A 21,581-nucleotide genomic window follows, 5' to 3' on the forward strand; every position below is an offset into this window, starting at 1 on the left:
TTTGGCATCTATTTCTGGAAGCTAGCAAAAGTTTGTGATGTGGCTCTGCTACCCAAGTTGCAAGTCCAAATTGCTGCCTATTCACCTTTCTATTGGAATGGATTTTTTCCCCTAAGCAAATGCAGAAATAACAAAAAAATACAATGCAATAAAATAGGGAATTTTACTGTAAAGAACCTGAAATTTTTGTCTTAAAGCGAAGAATTTGCTGAAAGATGATTCGATTGACTCAGTTTGACAGCATATTAAAAAAATATTTCTTTCTTCCCGTATTTTTTTGCTTTGATGGTTTTTTATTTCTATTTTTGGCTTCAACAAACAGGAATTTGTTTTGTCATGGTGTGATCATTATATAATCTGTTGTCAATTTGATAGGATTAAAGGTGAAAGGGTGGAGTTTAGCCTGTCAGTCAGGTTGCAGCTTGATGACCTCATTTAGAGGCGCTAAGGAGATAAATAGTTCCCTGGAGGCAGGATGTAGGCTCACTCCCTGGGAGACATTGCAGCTGACAAGACACATGGAGCTATGCTAGTGCCCTGAGCTGGAGGAGCCATGTGGAGACCACTGCCAGCACTGAGATTCTTACAACGCCCCTGGATCCTTAAGATTTCCCACCCACTGGCCTGTGATCTTCCTGCATTTGGCGCCATTGCATGTGTTTTGTGAGTCTGGAGAGGAAATTATAGACTGGTATCGGACATATGGGCTAATATCAGAGTTATGGACTTGATCTGGACTGGGCTGGGATGTTTTCGTAATGTACACTAACTCTTTATAAAAAGCTCTTTCTTATACACATATGTGTCTATGAATTGGTTTCTCTAGTCTACCCGGACTCACACACATGGTTTAGGAGACTCAGAGTCAGAGTTCAGAGTGCTGGCTCTAGGGGAAGGCGTTCTCTGTTGCCTCTGGAGAAAGTATTTATCTTTCTCTCTTTTAAAAAATGTTATTGGGAGCTCTTACAGTTTTTATAACAATCCATACATTCATCCATTGTGTCAAGCATGTTTGTACCTATGTTGCCATCATCAATTTCAAAACATTTTCTTTCTACTTGAGTCATTGAAAAAACTTGAAAAAAAATTCAATTTGCTTTGAGAAAAAGAATGTATAAAGTCAGAGACCAAAAAAATAAGGTAGATTTGTGCAAGCACTTGTTGTTCATTGGTCTGTAATTTGCTCAAATAACCTCAAACTTACTGCCATCAAGTAGATTCCAACTCATCGTGTCCCCATAGGACAGAGTAGAAATGCCCTTGTGGGAATCCATCCTTATGAGAGCCGACAGTCTCATCTTGCTCCTTCAGAGTGGATGGTGGGTTGGAAGCACCTACCATATTGTTAGCAGCCCCATGCTTACCTGACAGCACCACTGTGGTTCCTTTTCACTCAAATTTTACATAATTATTTTCCCATAATTAAGGTGATGTAATGTTATCAGTCACTTGGGAAATAGTGAATTGTAAAAGTATGAATATGCTTTTACTTCTTGAACTGAAATGGGAGGGCTGGATTGAGCTATGCCCTTGTCATAATAGTGTCTTATTAACATGACCTTCATTCTTCGATCTTTCTTTTTATTTCTTCATGTTACTCTTTTCCCCAAGTACACAGTGGATTTGCCACACTCTTTGGGTCTTCCCTTAATTTCTGCTGTATGTCTAGTACCTCAAAAACAAAAGCAAACTCACTGCCATCAAGCCAATTCTGACTCATTGCAACTCTATAGGATAAAACAGCACTGCATCCTCTCCACCCCCCTACCCCCACACTGTAGGCTTCTGAGACCGTACTTCATTTTCAGGAGTAGAAAGTCTCATCTTTCTCCCATGAATGGCTGTTGGAGTTGCAATTTTCATTGCTCTGGGAAATATTTATTGAGTATCTACTTGTGTCAGGTATAGGGCTAAATGTTGGAAAACGAGTGGTGAGTAAAGTACAGATGAAATCTGTACTGGTCAAGAGGATGGCAGGGTCATGTGTGGATTCTGATGGAATGGACATTTGAGGGCAGAGATAGAGTTAGCAAAGTGGAGGATCATTGAGTGCACGCATGTATTAATGGCACTTCTGACAGTTTTGCCTTTGCAAAACTGGTGGGAATGGTCATGGGAGGGCAAAGAGGAGAAAGTTCCAAATGTCCGAAAACACTCTTCTCAGTATTGACCTTTATCTTCACATTAACGCTTGGCAAAACAAGAAGCCCTGTTGCGTAATGCGTTCCCTGTTATCCTTCTGGCGGGTCAGGTGAAATGGTTCTGAAAAGTCCCAGGGTCTCAGTGCATTTACCTTTTTTCATCATGTCGGTAAGATGAAGAGGTCCGGCCACTGGTCCATATAAACATCTTAGAGGATGATGGTCCAGGGGCTCCTTTCCTTAGCGTAGAAGTCCTGGAGGAATGGCGGAAAGACCTGGAAGAGAAGATACGCACTGATGTTAAATCCACTACTTGAGGTATGGAGGCTTCTCCAGCAACAGAAACCAGGAGGTCCCAGTGAATTATATCTCTTAAATAAGATCCAGCTTCCAAAGCCCTGGAAGTATCGATGTGGTACAAATGGTTGAAGTGTTTTACCCTTAACCAAAAGATTGGAGGCCAACTCCACCCAGAAGCTCATTGAGTCTTCTCAGAGGCCTTAGAAAGGCTGATAACCTGTTTCAGAAAGACCGGCTATTAAAGTCCTATAGGGAACAGTTCTATTCTGGCACACACGGAGTCACGGTGAATTGGAGTCAATTGGATGGCCCCTGGCTTTCTGATGCCACTGGATCGTAGTTCGTTACTCAGGGTACACATTAAGACCAACTGGGAATCTTTTAGAAAACACAAATCCTGGGTCTCTACCTGAGAACTTTGTTCGCAAAGTTTTTAAAGCTTGTGGTAGTTACAGAATCTGGTGTCAGTTTGAGGATTAAGAGTGTAGGGGTGGGAGTGTAACCTGTGTGGGCATGGCCTGCCCCTGAGGATCCTCAGAATTCCTGTATTTCCTCCTTGGAGGCAGGAGACACACACTCTGTCTCTGCTCACTCCCTGAGAGATCCTCAACTGAGAAGACACATGCCACTACGCTGAAAGACCCCGTGCCCTGGAACTGGTGGAACCACATGGAGACCCCACCAAGCGCTGAGATGTTTACAATGCCACTGGATCCACAAGACTTCCCACCCACTGGCCTGTGATCTTCCTGCATTTGGTGTCATTGCGTGTATTTTGTGTGCCTGAAGAGGACTTTATAGATTAGTATCAGACATATGGGCTAATATCAGATTTATGGATCTGATCTGGACTGGGCTGGGATGTTTTCTAAATATTCAATTGCTCTTGTATATAAACCTCTTTCTTATACACATATGTCTATGAATTTGTTTCTCTAGTCAACCCAGACTACCACAAAGCTCTACATGGTTTTTTATAAGGTGCCCTGGTGGTACTGTCAGGTAAGCATTGGATTGCTATCCCAAAAGTCAGTGGCTTAAATCTACCAGCTGATTCTTGGGAGAAAGATGAGGCTGTCTGCTCCCATAAAGCTTTACAAAATCCTTGAAAACCCTATATAGTGTTGCTACGAGTTGGAATCAACTGGTTGGTTGATTCGTATTGCTTCTAATAGCTTGCTGTGGTGAGAACCACTCTCTCAGAGGGGCTTGGTTTTCTAATTAATATCACAAGCTCTACAGAATGTCTTCTCTAAACATAATTTTAGTACATTATGCTTGGATTGGAGCCTTGGGTTAGATGTTGGATTGCCGATCCCAAGGTCATATTTCAAAGCTAACAGCCACAATGGGAGAAAGATAAGGCGTCTGCTCTCTTAGATTGACAGGCTTGGAAACCCTTTGGAGCAGCTTCACTCTCTTTTAGGACTGCTGTGGGTCAGATTCACCTTGATGGCAGAGTTTGATTTCTAGTGTTTTCCTTAATGCTGACAGATGTGACATGTGGTTGATAACATATCATTTGAATGTGCTCCCCTGTTCTGAAAGCTGTGGGTTGGACCCTTGGTAGTTGAGTCTTTGCCTGAGAGAATCACAGCAGTAGTGGCAGCAACAGATACTCACAGATACTCACAGCTAAGTTTATATGATCCCAAATCAAGATCGTATAGGAATTTTATCTTCCTCGAGTATGACTTGATTTAGAGGAATATTTTCATCTTTAAGGCCCATCATAAAAGCAGTTAGCTGTTATTGATTTTAGAATCCCTGGGTGGTGAAAATAGCTAATAAACTCAGCTGCCATGGGAAAGGTTGGAAGTTTGTAAGATTAATGGTGGGATGTAACACCGTTAATTCTGTCACAGTCCCAAGTTTTTATAAGAGGAGTTTCCCTGGGATGTGGACAACTGCATGTGGCAGTTACATAATCTACTGCCAACTTCAGGAAGGGGTGGAGTCTAACCTGTTAATCAGGTCACAGCTTGGTGAGCTCATTTGGAGGTGCAACGGAGAGAAATGGCTCACTGGAGACCAGATACACGCTCTTCCTGTGAGACATTCCTGATGACAAGCCAGATGGAGCTATTCTGATGGATCCAGAGCCGTGGAGCTAGAGGAGCCACATGGAGACCCATGCCAGTGCTGAGATGCTTCCTCCACTACTGGATCTACAAGACTTTCCAACCACTGGCCTGTGATCTACCTGCATTCAGCATCATTGCTTGGCTGCATGAGTCTAAAGAAGAATTTATGGACTAGTATTGGACATATGGGCTAATATCATACGTATGGACTTGATCTGGACTGGGCTGGGATGTTTTCTCAATATACAATTGCTCTTTTATATAAACCTCTTTCTTACAAATATATGAGTGTCTCTGAATTTGTTTCTCTAGTTAACTCAGACTAACACACCTCACAATAGCTAAAAGGAGAGAGAAGGTAGCGGGGAGAGAAGGAATTATTACCACCAAGAAAGAAGACCTGCAAGCAGAGTGTGTCTTTTCTTCTCAGGGTCCTTGTGCTGGGAAGCTCCTAGATCCAGGGCAAGATTGGTGCTCGGACACATGAGATCTCCAAGAGATGTCAGAGAATGACAAGGCTTACTGGTGCTGAAAGGAAACAAGGGCTTTCTTTCTTTTTTTGACTTCAGGTCTTTTTTCTAAACTTTGAGTGAACATAAAGAGACAGCCTTCCCCTAGAGTTGGGATCATAAATGCAGACTTCTAGCCTCCTAAACTGTAGGACAACAAATTGTTTTTTTACAGCCATCTACTTGTGGTATTCATGTGATGGTAGCACTACATAGCAGATAGGAGAATGGGTTGTTCTCTGAAGCAACCCAGCACTCTTAAGCGATTTTAGAGTGGAAAAGAAGAAAGGAATATTCTTGGGAACCATTAATCTAGAACAGCTTGAACGAGATCAATGAAGTATGTTCATTGCCTTCAGTGAAACGTCTACCTTTTTATTCTCTTTTTATTAGTCATTACCCTCTCTGTTGTCTATATATGCTACTTGGCACACAGACATGGATGCTTAATAGTAACTAGTCCTAGGAGAGAGAAATGTAGGCGCTTTCCTCCCAAGACACCAACTGGGATGTTCTTGGATACAATGCAAAATACCCTGGATGGGAGCCGGACATTAGGAAATCTTAGCTGATGGGAATATTGCTCTTCTAATCATCCTTTTCCATTTTTTTCTGTGAGTAAATGATTCCTGTCAACCTCACCATCCATTAGAACAGTGTCTGGACTGTGTGCTGCTTCAAATAGGCTTCCATAAGCTCTTGTGAATATAATAACATTTAACATTAAAGTACTACATGGTAAGTATGTGACTATATTATTTACACATACATTATTTATATAAGCCATCCCAAAAAACACCCCACAACAAAACAAACAAAAAAAGCCAAACTGATTTCATTGAGCATCAAAAAAAAATCCTGCAAGTTTAGTAGGGCTATTAGTCTCAAATTAAAAATGGTCTTTCATTAGATATTGTCTTAAAATGGAGATATTTGCTTACATTTAGAAAAGGTGTAAATCAAGGACAGCTTGTCTCCAATTCATGTTCTCTCTGCTTCCCAAGGCAGATTCTGCTGCATTGGGTCTGAAATGAGGTCCCACATTGTGCACATCTAACAAGCTCTTGGGTGGTGCCAGTATTGGTCTGCAGATAATACTTTGAGCAGTTTCTTTTAAAAACATTTTTATGATGTGTCTTTCTAGCAGTCATGGTTTGGCTTTGTGAGTGAATGACATTGAAATTTTGCACTGTCCCAAACCCCCATTATTTGTGTCAATATTGTCTAGTTACATAAGCTTTAATCCATTCAAGTCAACACTTCATGTATTATGTGTGGAAAGCTGAACTGTACATGTATACTTTCCTTTTATCAACAGTAGTTGAAATTCTATATCATTGGCTAAATTAATGATATGATCAATAGAATTACTTGATGCCCTCTGGGGATCATTTGTAATGTTCTTTATTGCAAAATGATAATGATGTCTCTAAAGTGAACCAGAAACATATATAAGCCATAGATAAATAAACGGTTTTGGGCTCATACTTAATCGTACCCTAATTTCAGAACAATTAGTTCTTATGACATGGCCCCACTTGATGCCTGCCCTCATAAAGAGATTACTGAAGATATGGTTGTTTTAGCAATGTGTGGTGAAGAAATGAGATGGTGCCTGGCTATCAGAAAGGATAGCATCTGGGGTCTTAAAGGCTTATCTTAAAACATGCAGCCATCTAAGTGAGTCATCAACTAAGTCCAAATGAAAGAAGCACACCAGCCTGCGTGAACAAGGATTATAAATAATAAAATCCAAATCCAAAGATGGATCAGTAGTAGAGCTTAAATTTGGAGCACTGGTTTGCATAAGGCTATAGATGACAGCGGAAGCCCAAAGTTCATTTGCTGGCTTCCTACATGGATTAGGTGAGGAGGAATTGAAGTGCTGGCTGATGAAACTCAAGGATTTCAGCCTTCAGTATGGATTACAACTCAATGTAAGAAAGACCAAAATCATCACAATTGGGCCAATCTGTAACATTGTGATAAATGGAAAAAAGATTGACGTTGACAAGGATTATGTCTTACTTCATCTACAACCAATACTCATGACAGCAGCAGTCAGGAGATCAAAAGGTGTATTGCATTAGGTAAATGTGCACAAGACATTTTTAGAGTATTGAAGAGCAAGGATGTTACTGTGAGGATGAAGGTGGTCTGACTCAAGTTATGGTATTCTCCATTGCATCATATGCATGTGCAAGTTAGATAAGGAAGATGGTAGAAGAATGGATGCATTTGAAATGTGGTGCTGGAGAAGACTACTGAAAGGACCAGGGACTGATAAAAGAACAAATAAATCTGTATTGGAAGTAAGGCCAGAGTTCCCCTTAGAAGAAATCATGGCAAGGCTTCATCTTACACAATTGGACATATTGTCAGGAGAGACTAGTCCCTAGAGAAGGACATCATGTTTGGAAACACGAAGGGGTGGTGAAAAAGAGGGAGCCATTGGTAAGATAGATTGACACAGTGGCTCCATCAGTGGGTTCAGGCAGAGGAACAATTGTGAGGATGGCCCAGGACAGTGCAGTGTTTCATTCTGTTGTGTATAAGGTCGCTATGGGTCTGTACTGACTCAATGGCATCTAACAAAAACAACATCGATGAAGACTCTGGTGAATTCTCTCTGACCGTAGTTCAGGGATGGGAATAACCTTATTATGGAGCAGAGAGCGTTTGTAGAGTAGATTAAGGCAGAAGTAGTTAGGCTAACCTGTAACACTGTATCCTTTATTTTTTTCATGTCTTACACTGACCGATGTCTCCTTTCATCCACTTTTCTCCCACCCCCCTGGGAGGGGGTTATATGTTGATCAATGTGATCAGTTCCTCCTCTCTCCCCCCACCTTCCTCTTCCTCTCCTGGTATCGCTACTCTCATTATTGGTCCTGAGGAGTTTATCTGTCCTGTATTCCTTGTGAGAAAACATCTTAACAAGAAAAATACAAATAACCCAATTAAAAAAAAATGAGCACAAGACATGAGTAGACAATGTACCAAGATGACATCCAGGTACCAAATAACCATATGAAGCAGCATTCGCATTCATTAGCAATAAGAGAAATTACATTAAAACGATGATGAGATACCACTTCACACCAACCCTTTACCAAAAGCAATAGAACAGAAAATGATAAATTCTGGAAAGGATGTGGGGGAAATCAGGATATTTTTACATGGCTTATGGGACTGTGGCAACACTATGGCAGCAGTTTTCAACCTGTGGGTCATGACCCCTTTGGAGGTCAAACGACCCTTTCTTAGGGGTCACCTGATTCATAACAGTAGCAAAAAGACAGTTATGAAGTAGCAACAAGAATAATTTTATGGTTTGGGGGGGGGGTGTCACCACAACATTAGGAAATGTATGAAAGGGTCACGGCATTAGGAAGGTTGAGAACCACTGCTTATGGAAATCAGTATGACACGTCTTTAAACAAGTGCAAATACATGAACCTGATGTTCTAGCAATATCTCTACTGTATACTCTCAAGACATAAAGAATACATCATGAACAGACATATGTACACCTATGTTTTTGTAGTAATTTTCATAATAACAAAACATGGAAATATCTTAAACCCCCAATTATAGAGGAATAGATAAACAAACTGGTACATCCATACAAAGGAATATTATGCATCAATAAGAAACAATGACGACTCTCTTAAACCACACAAGACATGGCAAAGCTAGAGAACATTATGCTTAGGAAACAGTCAATTGTACAAAGATAAATAGTTAATAACACCATTCTGATAAGGAAAAACAAAGAAAAAGATCCGTGGTTTATACAGCAGAAGGCAAGACTTTGATGACTAGAGGAGGTCATGGATGGTGGGTAAACAGGGAGATAGGAGGGATAGGATATTGAGGAGAGTCGGAGGAAGGATAGGGTGGGGGCAAGAGACCCCCAAACCCCATTGCCACTGAGTCAATGCTGACTCATAGGGACCACCCTCCCTCCTGTGTGTTTCTGAAACTATAACTGGCTATGGGAGTATCAAGCCCAATCTTTCTCCCCCAAAGCTGCTGATGGTTTTGAACTGCCAACCATGCAGATCACAGGTAGCCACTGTACCACCAGGGCTCCTGGCGGGAAGGAGGGGAGGAAATAGAACCGCATACCGGTATGTGGTGGGCTTAAAGCAGCGGTTCTCAACCTGTGGGTCACGACCCCTTTTGGGGTCAAATGACCCTTTCACAGGGGTCGCCCAATTCATAACAGTAGCAAAGTGACAGTTACAAAGTAGCAATGAAAATAATTTTATGGTTGGGGAGGGTCACCACAACATAAAGAACTATATTAATGGGTTGTGGCATTAGGAATGTTGACAACCACTGGCTTAAAGGGTATATTGTGCATTTCATTGCTTGAGATGATATGTGTAAATATATACAGTGCGTTTCTTTAAAAATAGCAATAACAAAAATCCTTTGGGATTTCTTATCCCTCAATCCTAAATAGTTGCAAACAAGCAAAATAATAATTTCCAATGGGCATGGAAGGAGCCTTCCTAGCGTAGGGGTTATGCATTAGTTTGAAAGTATCAGCTGCTCCTCTGCAGAAATGTGATAGACAATACTTCCGACTTTTTCAAAGAGTCTTAGAGACCCCTAAGGGCAGTTCTACCTTGTCCTGTAGGTTGCTGTGAGTTGGAATCAGTTTGAAGGCAGTGTGGTTTTTTTTGTTTCTAGAGGCCTGGTAGGGAAGTTTGAGGGACGTGAGGAGCTAGTAATGAGTATGAGGAAGAAGAAACTGCTCTGAAATTGTGGTGATGGTGGCACAACTCTTCTTAGTATTATTGAATTGTTAAAGTATATGATATGTAAAAAAGACTTTGACCAGCAGAGCACTGTATCAGTCAGTAGTTGGTTGTAGGCTTAGCTATGTCACTAACTAGCTATGTGATCTTAAGAAAATCTTTTAACCTTTCTAGAACTGAGTTGTAAAATGGAGAATTTGAACCAGATAATTCCTAAAATCCTTCTTAACTCCAAAGTTTTGTACTTGAATAAATTGAAGAATGAACTTAATCCTACATTAGGCCATTGTGTAATGATTTTCTGAGGTTTGGGGGTACATCTTCTGTAACAAAGCCTGTGTGGGTAACGGTGATTGGATAAGTCATAGAGATGTAGAAAGCCACACTTCCACCTTGCAGTTCTAGAACAATGGCACAAATACAAGGATATCTATCAATGGATGCCCTAGATAAGTTTAGAAAGATTTTGAAATTGAATCTGATAGCTCTTTAAAGACTTGAATCCGGAATATCCAGTTATTCATGTTCCTTTTGGAACTGCTTTAAAACATATCAGATAAAATAAGGTTTAAATCTGTTATGAAAACCAGGCAGCCTTCGGGAAATAAGACTGGTTTTAATATAAGTTGAATGAACTAATTCGTAAGAATGAGGACTGACTTAAATGTTTAGGAAGCTATTTCAGCATAGACTCTAGTGGAATCCTCTGAGCACGTCAGTTACTTCTTCAAAAAGCTGAGGATGTGGAGCGGACAAAGGAAAGTGACACAGTTTAAGTCTAGGTAGAGCAGCAAATTACGGAGTGCTGGCTCTGTTACTGGATATTAGCCAGAATTCAATATGTATACATACTATGCATATTAGAAATGCTTTGAAATCGTACAAAGTGGAAGGAGTTGCCATGATTTCCATACATTTAGGATATTTTTCAGGCAGCATGCCATTATTCTAGTATCACACCCTGGCCCCATTATTTTTAGATGATACAGGAAAAGATAGATGAAAGATGAATTTAGTACGATGAACTGCCTAAAGCTTGTTGGAAGGGACTTAATGGCTCTTCAGGTTCTTCCAGAAAATAGGTGTAGAGTTTTTCCATGCTAGTTTTTTTATTCAGGAAGACACACTATGGTGTAAAACCTGTTAAGTTGGTAGTTAATTAAAATAAAAGGGGGTTGTTGCTTTAAGGACAGTGATATAAAGGTTCTGTAAAAGTGAAAGGAAAATTCCAGGATTAGAAAAAGACGTGGGATTCAAAATATGCTAATAGAAGTTAGTTTGAAGATTTTCACTGACCTCAAATGTGGCCCTCCTGAATTCTCTAAGTAATTAACTCTCATTTTATAAGCAAGGATGATTTCATTTGGTGTGTCTTGGAAAGTAACATCAAGATAAAGTGCACTCTATTAACCTTTGTATTTTGGGGTCTTAGCACACAACAGAGAGATTGTGCAACCTCGATCTAATTCCATCGTGAAGTGACCAGACACCAGGATGAATCTTGTAGTGCCATGACTAGATGACTGAAGATGACGGTGGTCTAAAACTACAGTCTTAAAAGACACAATTCATCCTTGAATGAAAGCAGAGATTTAGCGAGACTATAACAATCTGTGGTATTAGGAATTTTAAAGGGCACCTTTCCATTTCTTAAAGATATAACTCGCCATTTTTGACATTCATGATTCACTTCATGCCTGATCTCTGCCTCTCTTCTCTGCCTAGTGAAAGAATTACTCTATTCTGAAGCCATACCACAGGGAGGTGAAAGACTTGTACACAGAAGACTATAAAACATCGCTGAAGGAAATTTAAAAAGAACTAAATACATGTAAGGACATTCTGTGTTCATGTATTAGAAAACAATATTTTTAAGATGAAAATACAACTCAAAGTGATCTATAGAGTCAATGTAACTCCATTAAAAATTCAGCAACTGCCTTTGCAGTAATGGAAAGGCTATTTTATGTTTTAATGTTCTGCAAGGGGTCCTGTCTAAAAAACACACTTAAAAAAATAAGTACAAGAACTCAGCTTTTAATTTCAAAGCGGAGACACAAAGGGAATAGATATGAGACTCCAGAAATAACCCTAAACATGGGGAGAGAAAAATTCTTTAATAAATATTGTTGGAACAATTAGATTTGTACATGAAGAATGTAGAAGCTAGCCCCATATCTCATACCATACACAAAAACTAACTCCAAATGGATCAGTGGCTAAAAGCAAGATCTAAAACCATAATACTTTTCGAAGAAAGCCTAGTGGAGTGGGTAATGGTTTGGCTGTCGTTTTTGACAATGGACACTTAGAGATGACATCAAAAGCATGAGCAACAAAATAAAAAAATAAGCAAATTAGCCTTTCTTAAAACCAAAAAAACCCACATTTGTGCATCAAAGGACTTTATCAAGAAAGTAAAGAGGCAATTTAAAGAATTGGGGAAACTTAGGGAAATCATATGAGGAGATGTACAACGTTTGTGGAACAATAGAATAAAAAGATAATGAAAGTATCCACAAACTTTTTGAAGCCCCTTATATATCAGATAAGAGTTTCAATATATAAATTAGATAAAGAACTATAACAACTACAAACAACTCTAAATAAAAATGGACACATAACTTGAACAGCCATTCTACCAAGGAAGAAATACAAAAGCTACAAAATGACATGAAAATCGACCTGACGTCACCGATATTATAAAACCACACATCAAAACAACAGTGCGATACCAATTCACACTTATTAGTATGACTCTGAAGGGGCCTTGGTGATATAATGTTTAAGGTGATTTGGACCCACCAGTCGCGTTGTGGAAGAAAGATATAGCAGCCAGTTTTCATAAAGGTTTCCATCACAGTCTAAGAAAATTACTCTGCCCTATATTGTTTCTCTGAGTCAGGTCCATCACTGTCTGTCAGTTTGTTTACTGTGGCGGCTTGTGTGTTGCTCTGATATTGGAAACTATGTTACTGATATTTCAAATGCCAGCAGGGTTACCCAAAGAAAACTGGTTCCTGCAGAGTTGACTGTAGAACAGATCATCAGTCACTCATATTCAGGCTGAAGTGGAAGAAAATTGCAACAAGTCCAAGAAAATCAAAATAGCACCTTGAGTATATCCGATTTGCATTTCAAGAACATCTCGAGAACAGACTCAATGCATAGAACACTAATGACAGATGAACCATGAGCTGTGGGATGAAATCCAGAGCCCCATACATGAAGAAATCAAACGTTCATTAGAAAGGCAGGAAGAATGATAAGGTCATAGTGGGTGTCAGAGGAGACTCTGACTCTTGCTTTCAATCACAGAGTAGCGAAGACAAATGGAAGCAAGGATGAAGTCAAAATACTGAACAGGAAATCTCAAAGGGAAACGAGAAGACAAAGAAAGTATTCTGATGGAATATGTTAATACTTAGAAAACCAAAGGGTACAAACACACTCAGCGTATCTTAAGTGGAAAGAATTCAAGAAAAAGAATTCAAGCCGAGTTGCAATATTGAAAACTTCTAGGACAAAATATTGAGTGATGCAGGAAACATCAAAGAAGATGGCAAGAAGATACAGAGTTACTGTGTCGAAAAGAACTAGTCCACGTTTCATCATTTTAAGAGGTAGCATGTTAGCAAGAACCGAAGTCCAAGCTGTACTGAAAGATTAGCCAAAAACGAGGCTCCAGGAATTGGTGGAATTCCAATTGCAATGTTTTAACAAGCTGATAAAACACTGTAAGAACTCACACATCTATGCCAGGAAATTATAAGATGGCTAATTATCCAAGTGACTGGAAAAGATCCATATTTGAACCCATTCCAAAGAAAGGTGACTAAAAAATGCTCAGCATATAGGATAGAATAACATCACTGATATCACATGCAAATAGAATTTTTCTGAAGCTTATCCAACAACATCAGTGCATTAACAGGAGCTTCCAGAGGATTAGGCTGGATTCAGAGGAGGCTATGGAACAAAGGACATCATTGCTGATGTCAGATGAATCTTGGCTGAAAGCAGAGAATATCAGAAAGATATTTAGTTGTGTTTTATTGATTATGCAAAGGCATTCAACTGTGTGGATGATAACGAGCTATGGATAGCCTTGAGAAGAATGGGAATTCAGAACACTTCATGGTGCTCATGAAGAACCTGTACATGAATCAAGAGGCAGTTATGTGAACAGAGCAAAGGAATACAGGATGATTTGAAGTCTGGAAAAGTGTGTATCAGGGTTGTATCTTCTAACCATATTTATTCAATCTGTACATTGATCACATAATCAGATGAATGGCTTATATGAAGAAGAATGCAGCATGAGAATTGGAGGAAGACTTCTTTACGATTCTGTGATATGCAATGTAACAAAGTTGCTTCCTGAAAGTGAGGAGACCTTGAAGCACTTGCTGATGAAGATGAAGGATTGCAGCCTTCAGTATGGATTACCACTCAATGTAAAGAAGACTAAATCCCCACAACTGGACCAGCGAGAAAATGTTGAAGTTGTTAAGGAGTTCATCTTACTTGAATCCACAATCAATACTCGTGGAAGCAGCGGTCAGAGATCAAAGGACACATTGCATTGGGTAAACCTGCTGCACAAGGTCTCTTGTGAGTGTTGAAAAGCAAGGATGTTACTTTGAGGACTAAGGTATATCATACCCAGTCCATGGTATTTTCCATGGGCTCCTATGCGTGTGACAGTTGGACATTGAATGAGGAAGGCCAAAGAAGTATCAATGCATTTGAATTATGATGTTGGCAAACATTACTGAATGTACCACGGACTTTCAGAAGAACAAGCAGATCTGTCTTGGAAGTACAGCCAGCATGCCCCGTAGAAGCACAGCAAGAAGGGATGGTGAGACTTTGTCTCACATACTTTGGATGTGTATCAGGAGAGAGAGATCTGTCTCTGGAGAAGGACATCATACTTGGTAAAGTAGAAGGCCGGCAAAAAGGAGGAAGGTCCTTAAGGAGACGGATTGACACAGTCACGGCAACAGCGGGCTCAAGTGTGGGGACAGGTTTGAGGAAGGTGCAGGCCCAGGTGGTGGTGTTTCATCCTGTCCTACATAGGGTTTTTTGAGTCAGGTGCAAGTAGATGGCAAGTTGTAGGATGACTACGATCAGCCATCACCAATCTTTGTCAGTGTTTAGCACTGTGGTGGCTTGCACGTTGCTGTGATGTTAGAAGTTATGCCAGTGGTCTTTCAGATACCAGCAAGGTAAGGCTTGGTGTACAAGTTTCAGTTAAGCTTCCAGACAAAGGAAAGAAGGAAGAGGCTGTCCGCATTTGATGATTAGCCATTTAAAATATTAAGAACAACAGTGGAATATGGTCTGATAGAGCACCAGAAGATAAGCCCAATTGGAAGGCACTCCAGTACCACTGAGGAAGAGCTGTCTCCTCAAAGTAGTTATTCTTAAAAGTGTGAATGGAGTGAACCTTTCACAAAGGTTCAGCAGCTGATGGGACATGACTCAAAATGAGAAAAGGTCGCTGCAAAATTCCATTAATAATCAGAATTGGAATGAACGAATATGAATCTAAGAAAAATGCAAGTTGTGAAAATGAAATACAACATAGAAAGATTTATATCCTGGGAACTCGTGAGTTGATTAGTGCCACTTTGCATTGGCCAATCATGGTTTGGAGTAGCGCCGGTGGCATCACTGTCACTCTTGGTCTGCTCACCTAAAGGTTCGCGGTTGGGAACCACCTGCTGCTTCTCAGGAGAAAGACAGGCTTTCTATTCTCAGAAAGACTTACAGTCTGGGTAAGTGAATCGTAGAAATGAAGAAGTAAAAAGTTGAAGAGAAAATGTCAAAGGGCAGTTTGAGAAGATCAAGTCTTCTTGACACGTTTTATTAAAGACTTGGAGCTAGAAAAGAAATAGAGAAGACACACTGTGCATAGCCTAAGCTGAGATAATTGAAGAAAAATTTTAAATCTCAAATGATAATATTGAAGGATTCTATTGACAAAATACTAATTGATGCAAGAAGCATCAAAAGAAGATGGAAAGAACACACAGAGTCACTTTTCAAAGATAACTGGTTGACATATGTGTTAGTCTGGCTAGACTAGAGAAACAAATCCATAGAAACTCATATGTATGTAAGACAGGTTTATATACAAGAGCAGTTGAATTTTGAGGAAACATCTGGACTGGGCTGCATCAGGGTAGGTCCATGTGGCTTCTCCTCAGGGATGTCTCACAGGGAGTGAGCAGAGAGAGTCTGTCCTGCCTCCAAGGAGGAAATACAGTAGTTCCCAGAATCCTCAGGAGAAGGCCATGCCCACATAGAGGCCTTATTGGCTATAACCCGATTGACAGAGTAGACCCCATCCCTTCACTCTTAATCTTCTCAAGTTCCAAGTTGACACCAGATTGTGTAACTACCACAACGGGCAACTATTTTAAGAGGTAGCAAATGTTCAAGAACGGATGGTATCGAAGGAAGAAGTCCAAGCTGCCTTAAAGTATTATCAAAATAACCTGGCTTCAGGAATTGGCAGAATTCCTGAAGCCAGGTTATTTTGATAATACTTCAATAAGCTGATGGAGAGCTGGAAGCACTCATTAGTCTATGCCAAGAAATTTAGAAGATAGCTACCTGGCCTACTGATGGAAGAGATTCATATTTATTTCCTTACCAAAGAAATATTTTCCAACAGAATGGGGAAAATATCCAACAATATCATTAATATCACATGGAAGTAAATCTTCACTGGAGACAATCCAGAAAAAACAGCAGTGGTACCTAAATTGAGAGCTGCCAAAATTTTATGCTAGATTCAGGTAAAGATATGGCATGAGAGATATCATTGCTGATGCCAAATGGTAAGATGTTTACTTGCATTTTATTGACCGTGAAAAGGCATGCAACTGTATGGATTATAACCAACTATGAAAACATTGCAAATAATGGGAATTCCAGAACATTTGATTGCAGTCATGCAGAACCTGTATAGAGACCAAGAGGTGGTCATTGGAACACAATTCCGCCTTCTGCACTTACACACTCATCTTTACTTATTTTGTGGACTGGAAGTTCCATTGCTTTGTTACATACTCTGGCTCCTGGTCCTCATGCTGCTCCTCTGATAGTATAGTGGTTTTCAAGATCCCGGAGGTCCACTGCCTGGGGATTTAGGGTCCAGAGTACATGCTCCACTCCTGCATTTTATAGGTGTTGAGATTCCTTTTCCTGCTTCTCAGAGGGATAGTATTGCAGGGGATCCTGTTCATAATTATGCACAGGTGGATCCTATCAGTATCTTTCCCCACCTTCTCATCAGACCCATGCAGGAAAAAGTCATTTGGTGGGAGTTAGAGATATTGGCTAGAAGAACCACATTAAAAAGTCACTCCCTCTGGACCATGGACTGCCAGAAAAACAAAAACAGCGTATGTCTTGGAGGAAGAACAGCCAGAATTCTCTTTACAAGTGAGGACGGCAAGACTTCATCACACATGTTTTGTCAAAGAGATACCCGTTCCTGGAGAGGACGTCATGCTTGGTGAAGTAAAGGGTCAGTGTCAAATCGGAAGCCTCTCACTGAGATAGATTAACAACACGACGGCAACAATGCTTCTGATGGAGGTTTGGGGTGATTGGTAGAGAGTGAATTCCTACAAGCCTGTCAAGTTGATGGTGGTTTTTGGGTTGAGTAGATGAATGGGACCTGTCACAACCAAGTGTGTGGGGGAGAGTTGGGTGCAGGCTCTCTTTGTGAGGCTGTGTGGATTTATTTCTTGGTGTGTACCATCCACCTTAATCGTCTAGGATCACCACTAGTGAATATATAACTGGCTTCGCATCCAGATTGACCCTCTCCTGTGTGAGTGTCAGGATTCCCAGAACTCTTGTCTTTTTCCTCTGTTCCACCTCCTTGAGAGTGACCTCCTGGAAAACTGTTATCCTTGACTTCAGTAGGGAAAGGATAAAAATGGAAAGATTGTTGAATGTGGTAAGCACATCCAGATTCAATACCAGGGTGACCCCTTTAATTAAATTTAGTGTCCAATTATTCTCAAGCAGTTTGTACTCTGAAAAAAACAATACAATCTTTGTGTTCAGATAAACAATACCCTTCACTAGCCTGATTGCGGATCTCTGGTGGCATAGTGCTTGCACATTGGGCTGCTAACTGCAATCTCAGCAATTTGAAACCACCAGCTGCTCCTTGGGAGGAAGATAAGGCTTTCTAGTCCCCCAAAAAATCAAAGTCTTGGAAACCCACAAGGGCCGCTCTGTTCTGTACTATTGGGCCACTATGAGTTGGAATTGACTCCATGCCAGTGGAGTGCAGTGAGCCTGATTGCAGCCCAGTAGTCACTCCCACTTGTGCAATGTGTGAAGCTGGGTTGACTAGAGAAACAAATCCAGAGACACTCATGTATGTGCAAGAGAGAGCTTTATATCAAGAAGTAATTGTATATCAAGCAAACATCTCAGCCCAGTCCAACTCAAGTACATAAATTTGATACTAGCCCATAAGTCCCTCTTCAGACTCACACAACCACATGCAATGATGCAGAATGAAGAAGTATCACAGGCTGGTGGGTGCAAAGTCTTGTGAATCCAATGGTGGTCGATGCATCTGCAGGGGTCTGGCAGGTCTCCGAGTGGCTTGCCAGTAGGAAGGTAAATTAGAGAGAGAGGGAGAAAGAGAGAAAGGGAGATTCCCAGGGCCCTCCTTATGAGAATGCCACGCCCACAAGTTGGTACAATTGACAGGCTAGACTCCACCCCTACACTTCTATATATCCAGTTGACATTATGTAACTACCACATGCACCTATAGCAGAAAGAAACAGGTGTCATTCCAAGTGCCCCTGTGCCTTTTCATGGTCTATTGTATTACGGGAAAACTCTGCTTTTGATCAAGCTGGAAACAAATGCTCACAAATCCTTACTATGGCAAGCTTGATTTTATGACAATTCCTATCTCACAGGGACCTTTCCCTTCCCCGTCTATCAACACTTGATTCACAGACGCTAACTCGATTTTTGGTAATTTACAACCATGCCAGGTTTATGTCCCCTGATGTGATATGTCTAGAGTTGTAGTCATAAGCCTTTGCCCTTCCATTCAAGATCTAGACCCTATGCCCCCTAACAGGTTAGGGCCCTTTTTCTCTTGCCCTGCGGCTCTATTCAGATGAATGTATCTTAGATTATTTTGGCTTTTCTACGTCTGCCTTACACATGTTTAACCACACCAACAATTCTGTTAAGCTTAAGAGAGCCTTAGAACACATCTTAGCTAAAATTGGAGCAGCATTTAGGTTTTTGGCTCCAGGAGGGTGTTGGAGAGGTTGCTTATCATAAAGCTTCCTTGTGAAATTTGACAGCTCCCATAGAAGACTTGACTCTTCCTACCACTAATTATTTTGAGCTTCCGCAATATATTTAGATTATTTTGCTAAGAGAGCTTTAGAATACAGAATAGTTTGAGACTTTGGACTAGCAAAGTAAGTGTTTGTGCAGTAGTTAACACCTCTTGCTCTGTATATATTTCTGCTTCAAGAGAAGTTGAAATAAATGGTCCACACATTTATCAGATCATGGACTGGTTACACAATTTTAATCAGTGACCAGATCTAAATATTATTTGGAGCCCAGTAAAACGAGGTCGTCCATCTATGACACAGTTGTTACCTTTTCACAGTCCTAGTTTATTTGTTTATACAATTCCTATTTGGAATTTTTCCTTTGACACTTAGGTGAAGTTTGTCTCGTTCAGGTTACAGAAATGTTTCAGCAAAGCTCCTGTCCTTTCTCTCTGTGGCCCTAAGACATAAGGGCTGCTTTTCAGTGAGTGCTCCTCTTATGCTTAAGACAGCTACAAGAAAATGACCTTTTCCCACTGCTTGTGTCAGACTTAATGTAAATATTCAGAATCCAAACAGAAGTGGAGGGACTAAGACGGATGCTTAAAAATTACATAGAACTGCTACGTGACATAATCGCTTGAGACAAAACGAACTTCCTTCCTAGTAGTATTTCCCTTTTGAGAATTCTAGGAGGCTGTAAAACAAAGAAATTATAGCAACAACAGCAAAAGAAGCAAACAAGAGGCTAAGGGGAAAGAGTCAATTCCAATTAGATCATTTATTTTGCACCTGCCCCAAACAGACCCACTGGCTCTTTAGAGACACTACTGCCAACAAGTGGTGTGGGTACTGTCTGCCAGTTTGTCTCCCCAGATTGTCATCTTAAGCCTACAAAAATTCTGAGAGCATGTGCAGACAAAAAGCCGACCACAAACTACACCATTTGTTTTATCCAGTCAACACCAGAGTCTTTCTATTGGTTAAGAACTTTCCCAAAGTTTCTCTACCCATATAAACTCTTACCCCTGTTCTGGGAGCTATCATGGTAGTCTAAGTCCAGTAGGGCTCCTTTGCTTGGGCAATGAAATACATTTTACTCTTTTATTACTAACTATTTTTTGTCTCTATAACCTATGCTGGGTAAGACCAGAGGTACTTTGGTAACATGAATATCTTGGTAAAGTTAATCAGCATTTTGCTTGTTCTAATCCTGAATCCCTCTCTTTTTTAGGATTTTGATATATTTTTTTTAACATTTTATTAGGGGCTCATACAACTGTTATCCCCTGAATCCCTCTCTTATGACCTGATTTCTGATTTTTGTGACTTGAGCTAGTAAGATGTCATCGTCCCTGCTGACCTTGAAGCCAACAGAATCCATAGCTCAGGATCCATCCATCTGTTCTCTGATCTGCTGGTGTAGGCTTTGTCAACCTGTGAAACTACTTGCGTATGGGGAAGCCTCTTGTCTTATATCTGACCCAAGGACTTAGAACTTGCTGGCCACTAGAGCTCTGTGAGCCACATCGTGGAGAAAAATTTTTATCTATCTATCTATCTATCTATCTATCTATCTATCTATCTATCTATCTATCATCTATCTAACTATATAACAACTTCACTTGTTTTGCTTTTCTAGAAAATCCAGCCTAAGATAGATCCTTAAACAGTTCACCAAGGCATATTACAATTAAATTTCTAAAACCAATGACAAAGCATCCTGAGAGTAACTTGGGGAAAGTGAAATGTTCCTTGTAATAAGAAGATTGATTTCTGGTTTCTTGGCAGAAATCATATAGGAAAAAAGCCAATGGGATGACATATATAAAATAATGGAAGAAAAAATTTCCCAACCAAAATTAATATTTTCAGAAAAATTTTCAAATACAATGTTGAATCTAGGACATCTCCATATAAACAGAAATTAAAGCAATTTGTAAAGGCCAGATCTACTTAATAAGGAATATTAAAAGGCATTCCTTAGGAAAAGAATAAGCATTATTAGACAACATCCTGAGATGTTAAAACATGACAGCTACAGCAAGACAGCAACTCAGATAAAGAATTCTAAAAAAAAAATGAATAAAACAAGAACACTGACAACATGGAACCAGAGGCATCAATCTATAAATTACTTCAAAACAAAAAGGGAAATAAATAGTATATTTATAGAACTTCCATATGGAAATGAAATAAAGGTGATATAAAAAATTTTAAAAATGGTTTAAACTTAGGAAGTTAGAGGTGAATTTTAGAGTATTCAGAAAGAAAATTAATAAACTTTCTCATCAAAATAAAAAAGGACATCATAAAGATTCAAAACAGAATCAACAATGAAGGAAATTAAAAGAAAATATATCAACAAAGAAAACTCAGCACAGTAAATTAATTGAACAATGTAACTGTCAACACTACTCCCAAACAGTGC

At 39.9% G+C, this 21,581-nt stretch overlaps 1 protein-coding gene across 1 annotated transcript in view; it reads right to left on the minus strand.

Annotated features, from left to right (window-relative positions):
* KCNMB2 (potassium calcium-activated channel subfamily M regulatory beta subunit 2) overlaps positions 1-21,581 on the minus strand; it is a 367,341-nt gene that overhangs the window by 45,468 nt on the left and 300,292 nt on the right. Inside the window, exon 2 of the mRNA XM_004708595.3 lies at positions 2,294-2,416. Coding sequence (XP_004708652.1) covers positions 2,294-2,349 — 56 coding nt within the window. The 5' untranslated portion in view covers positions 2,350-2,416. The remainder of the gene's footprint in view (positions 1-2,293; positions 2,417-21,581) is intronic.

Source organism: Echinops telfairi, unplaced genomic scaffold (genome assembly GCF_000313985.2).
Source record: "Echinops telfairi isolate 266 unplaced genomic scaffold, ASM31398v2 ScPeMD7_4225;HRSCAF=4972, whole genome shotgun sequence".
In the NCBI taxonomy this organism is placed as follows: Eukaryota; Metazoa; Chordata; class Mammalia; order Afrosoricida; family Tenrecidae; genus Echinops; species Echinops telfairi.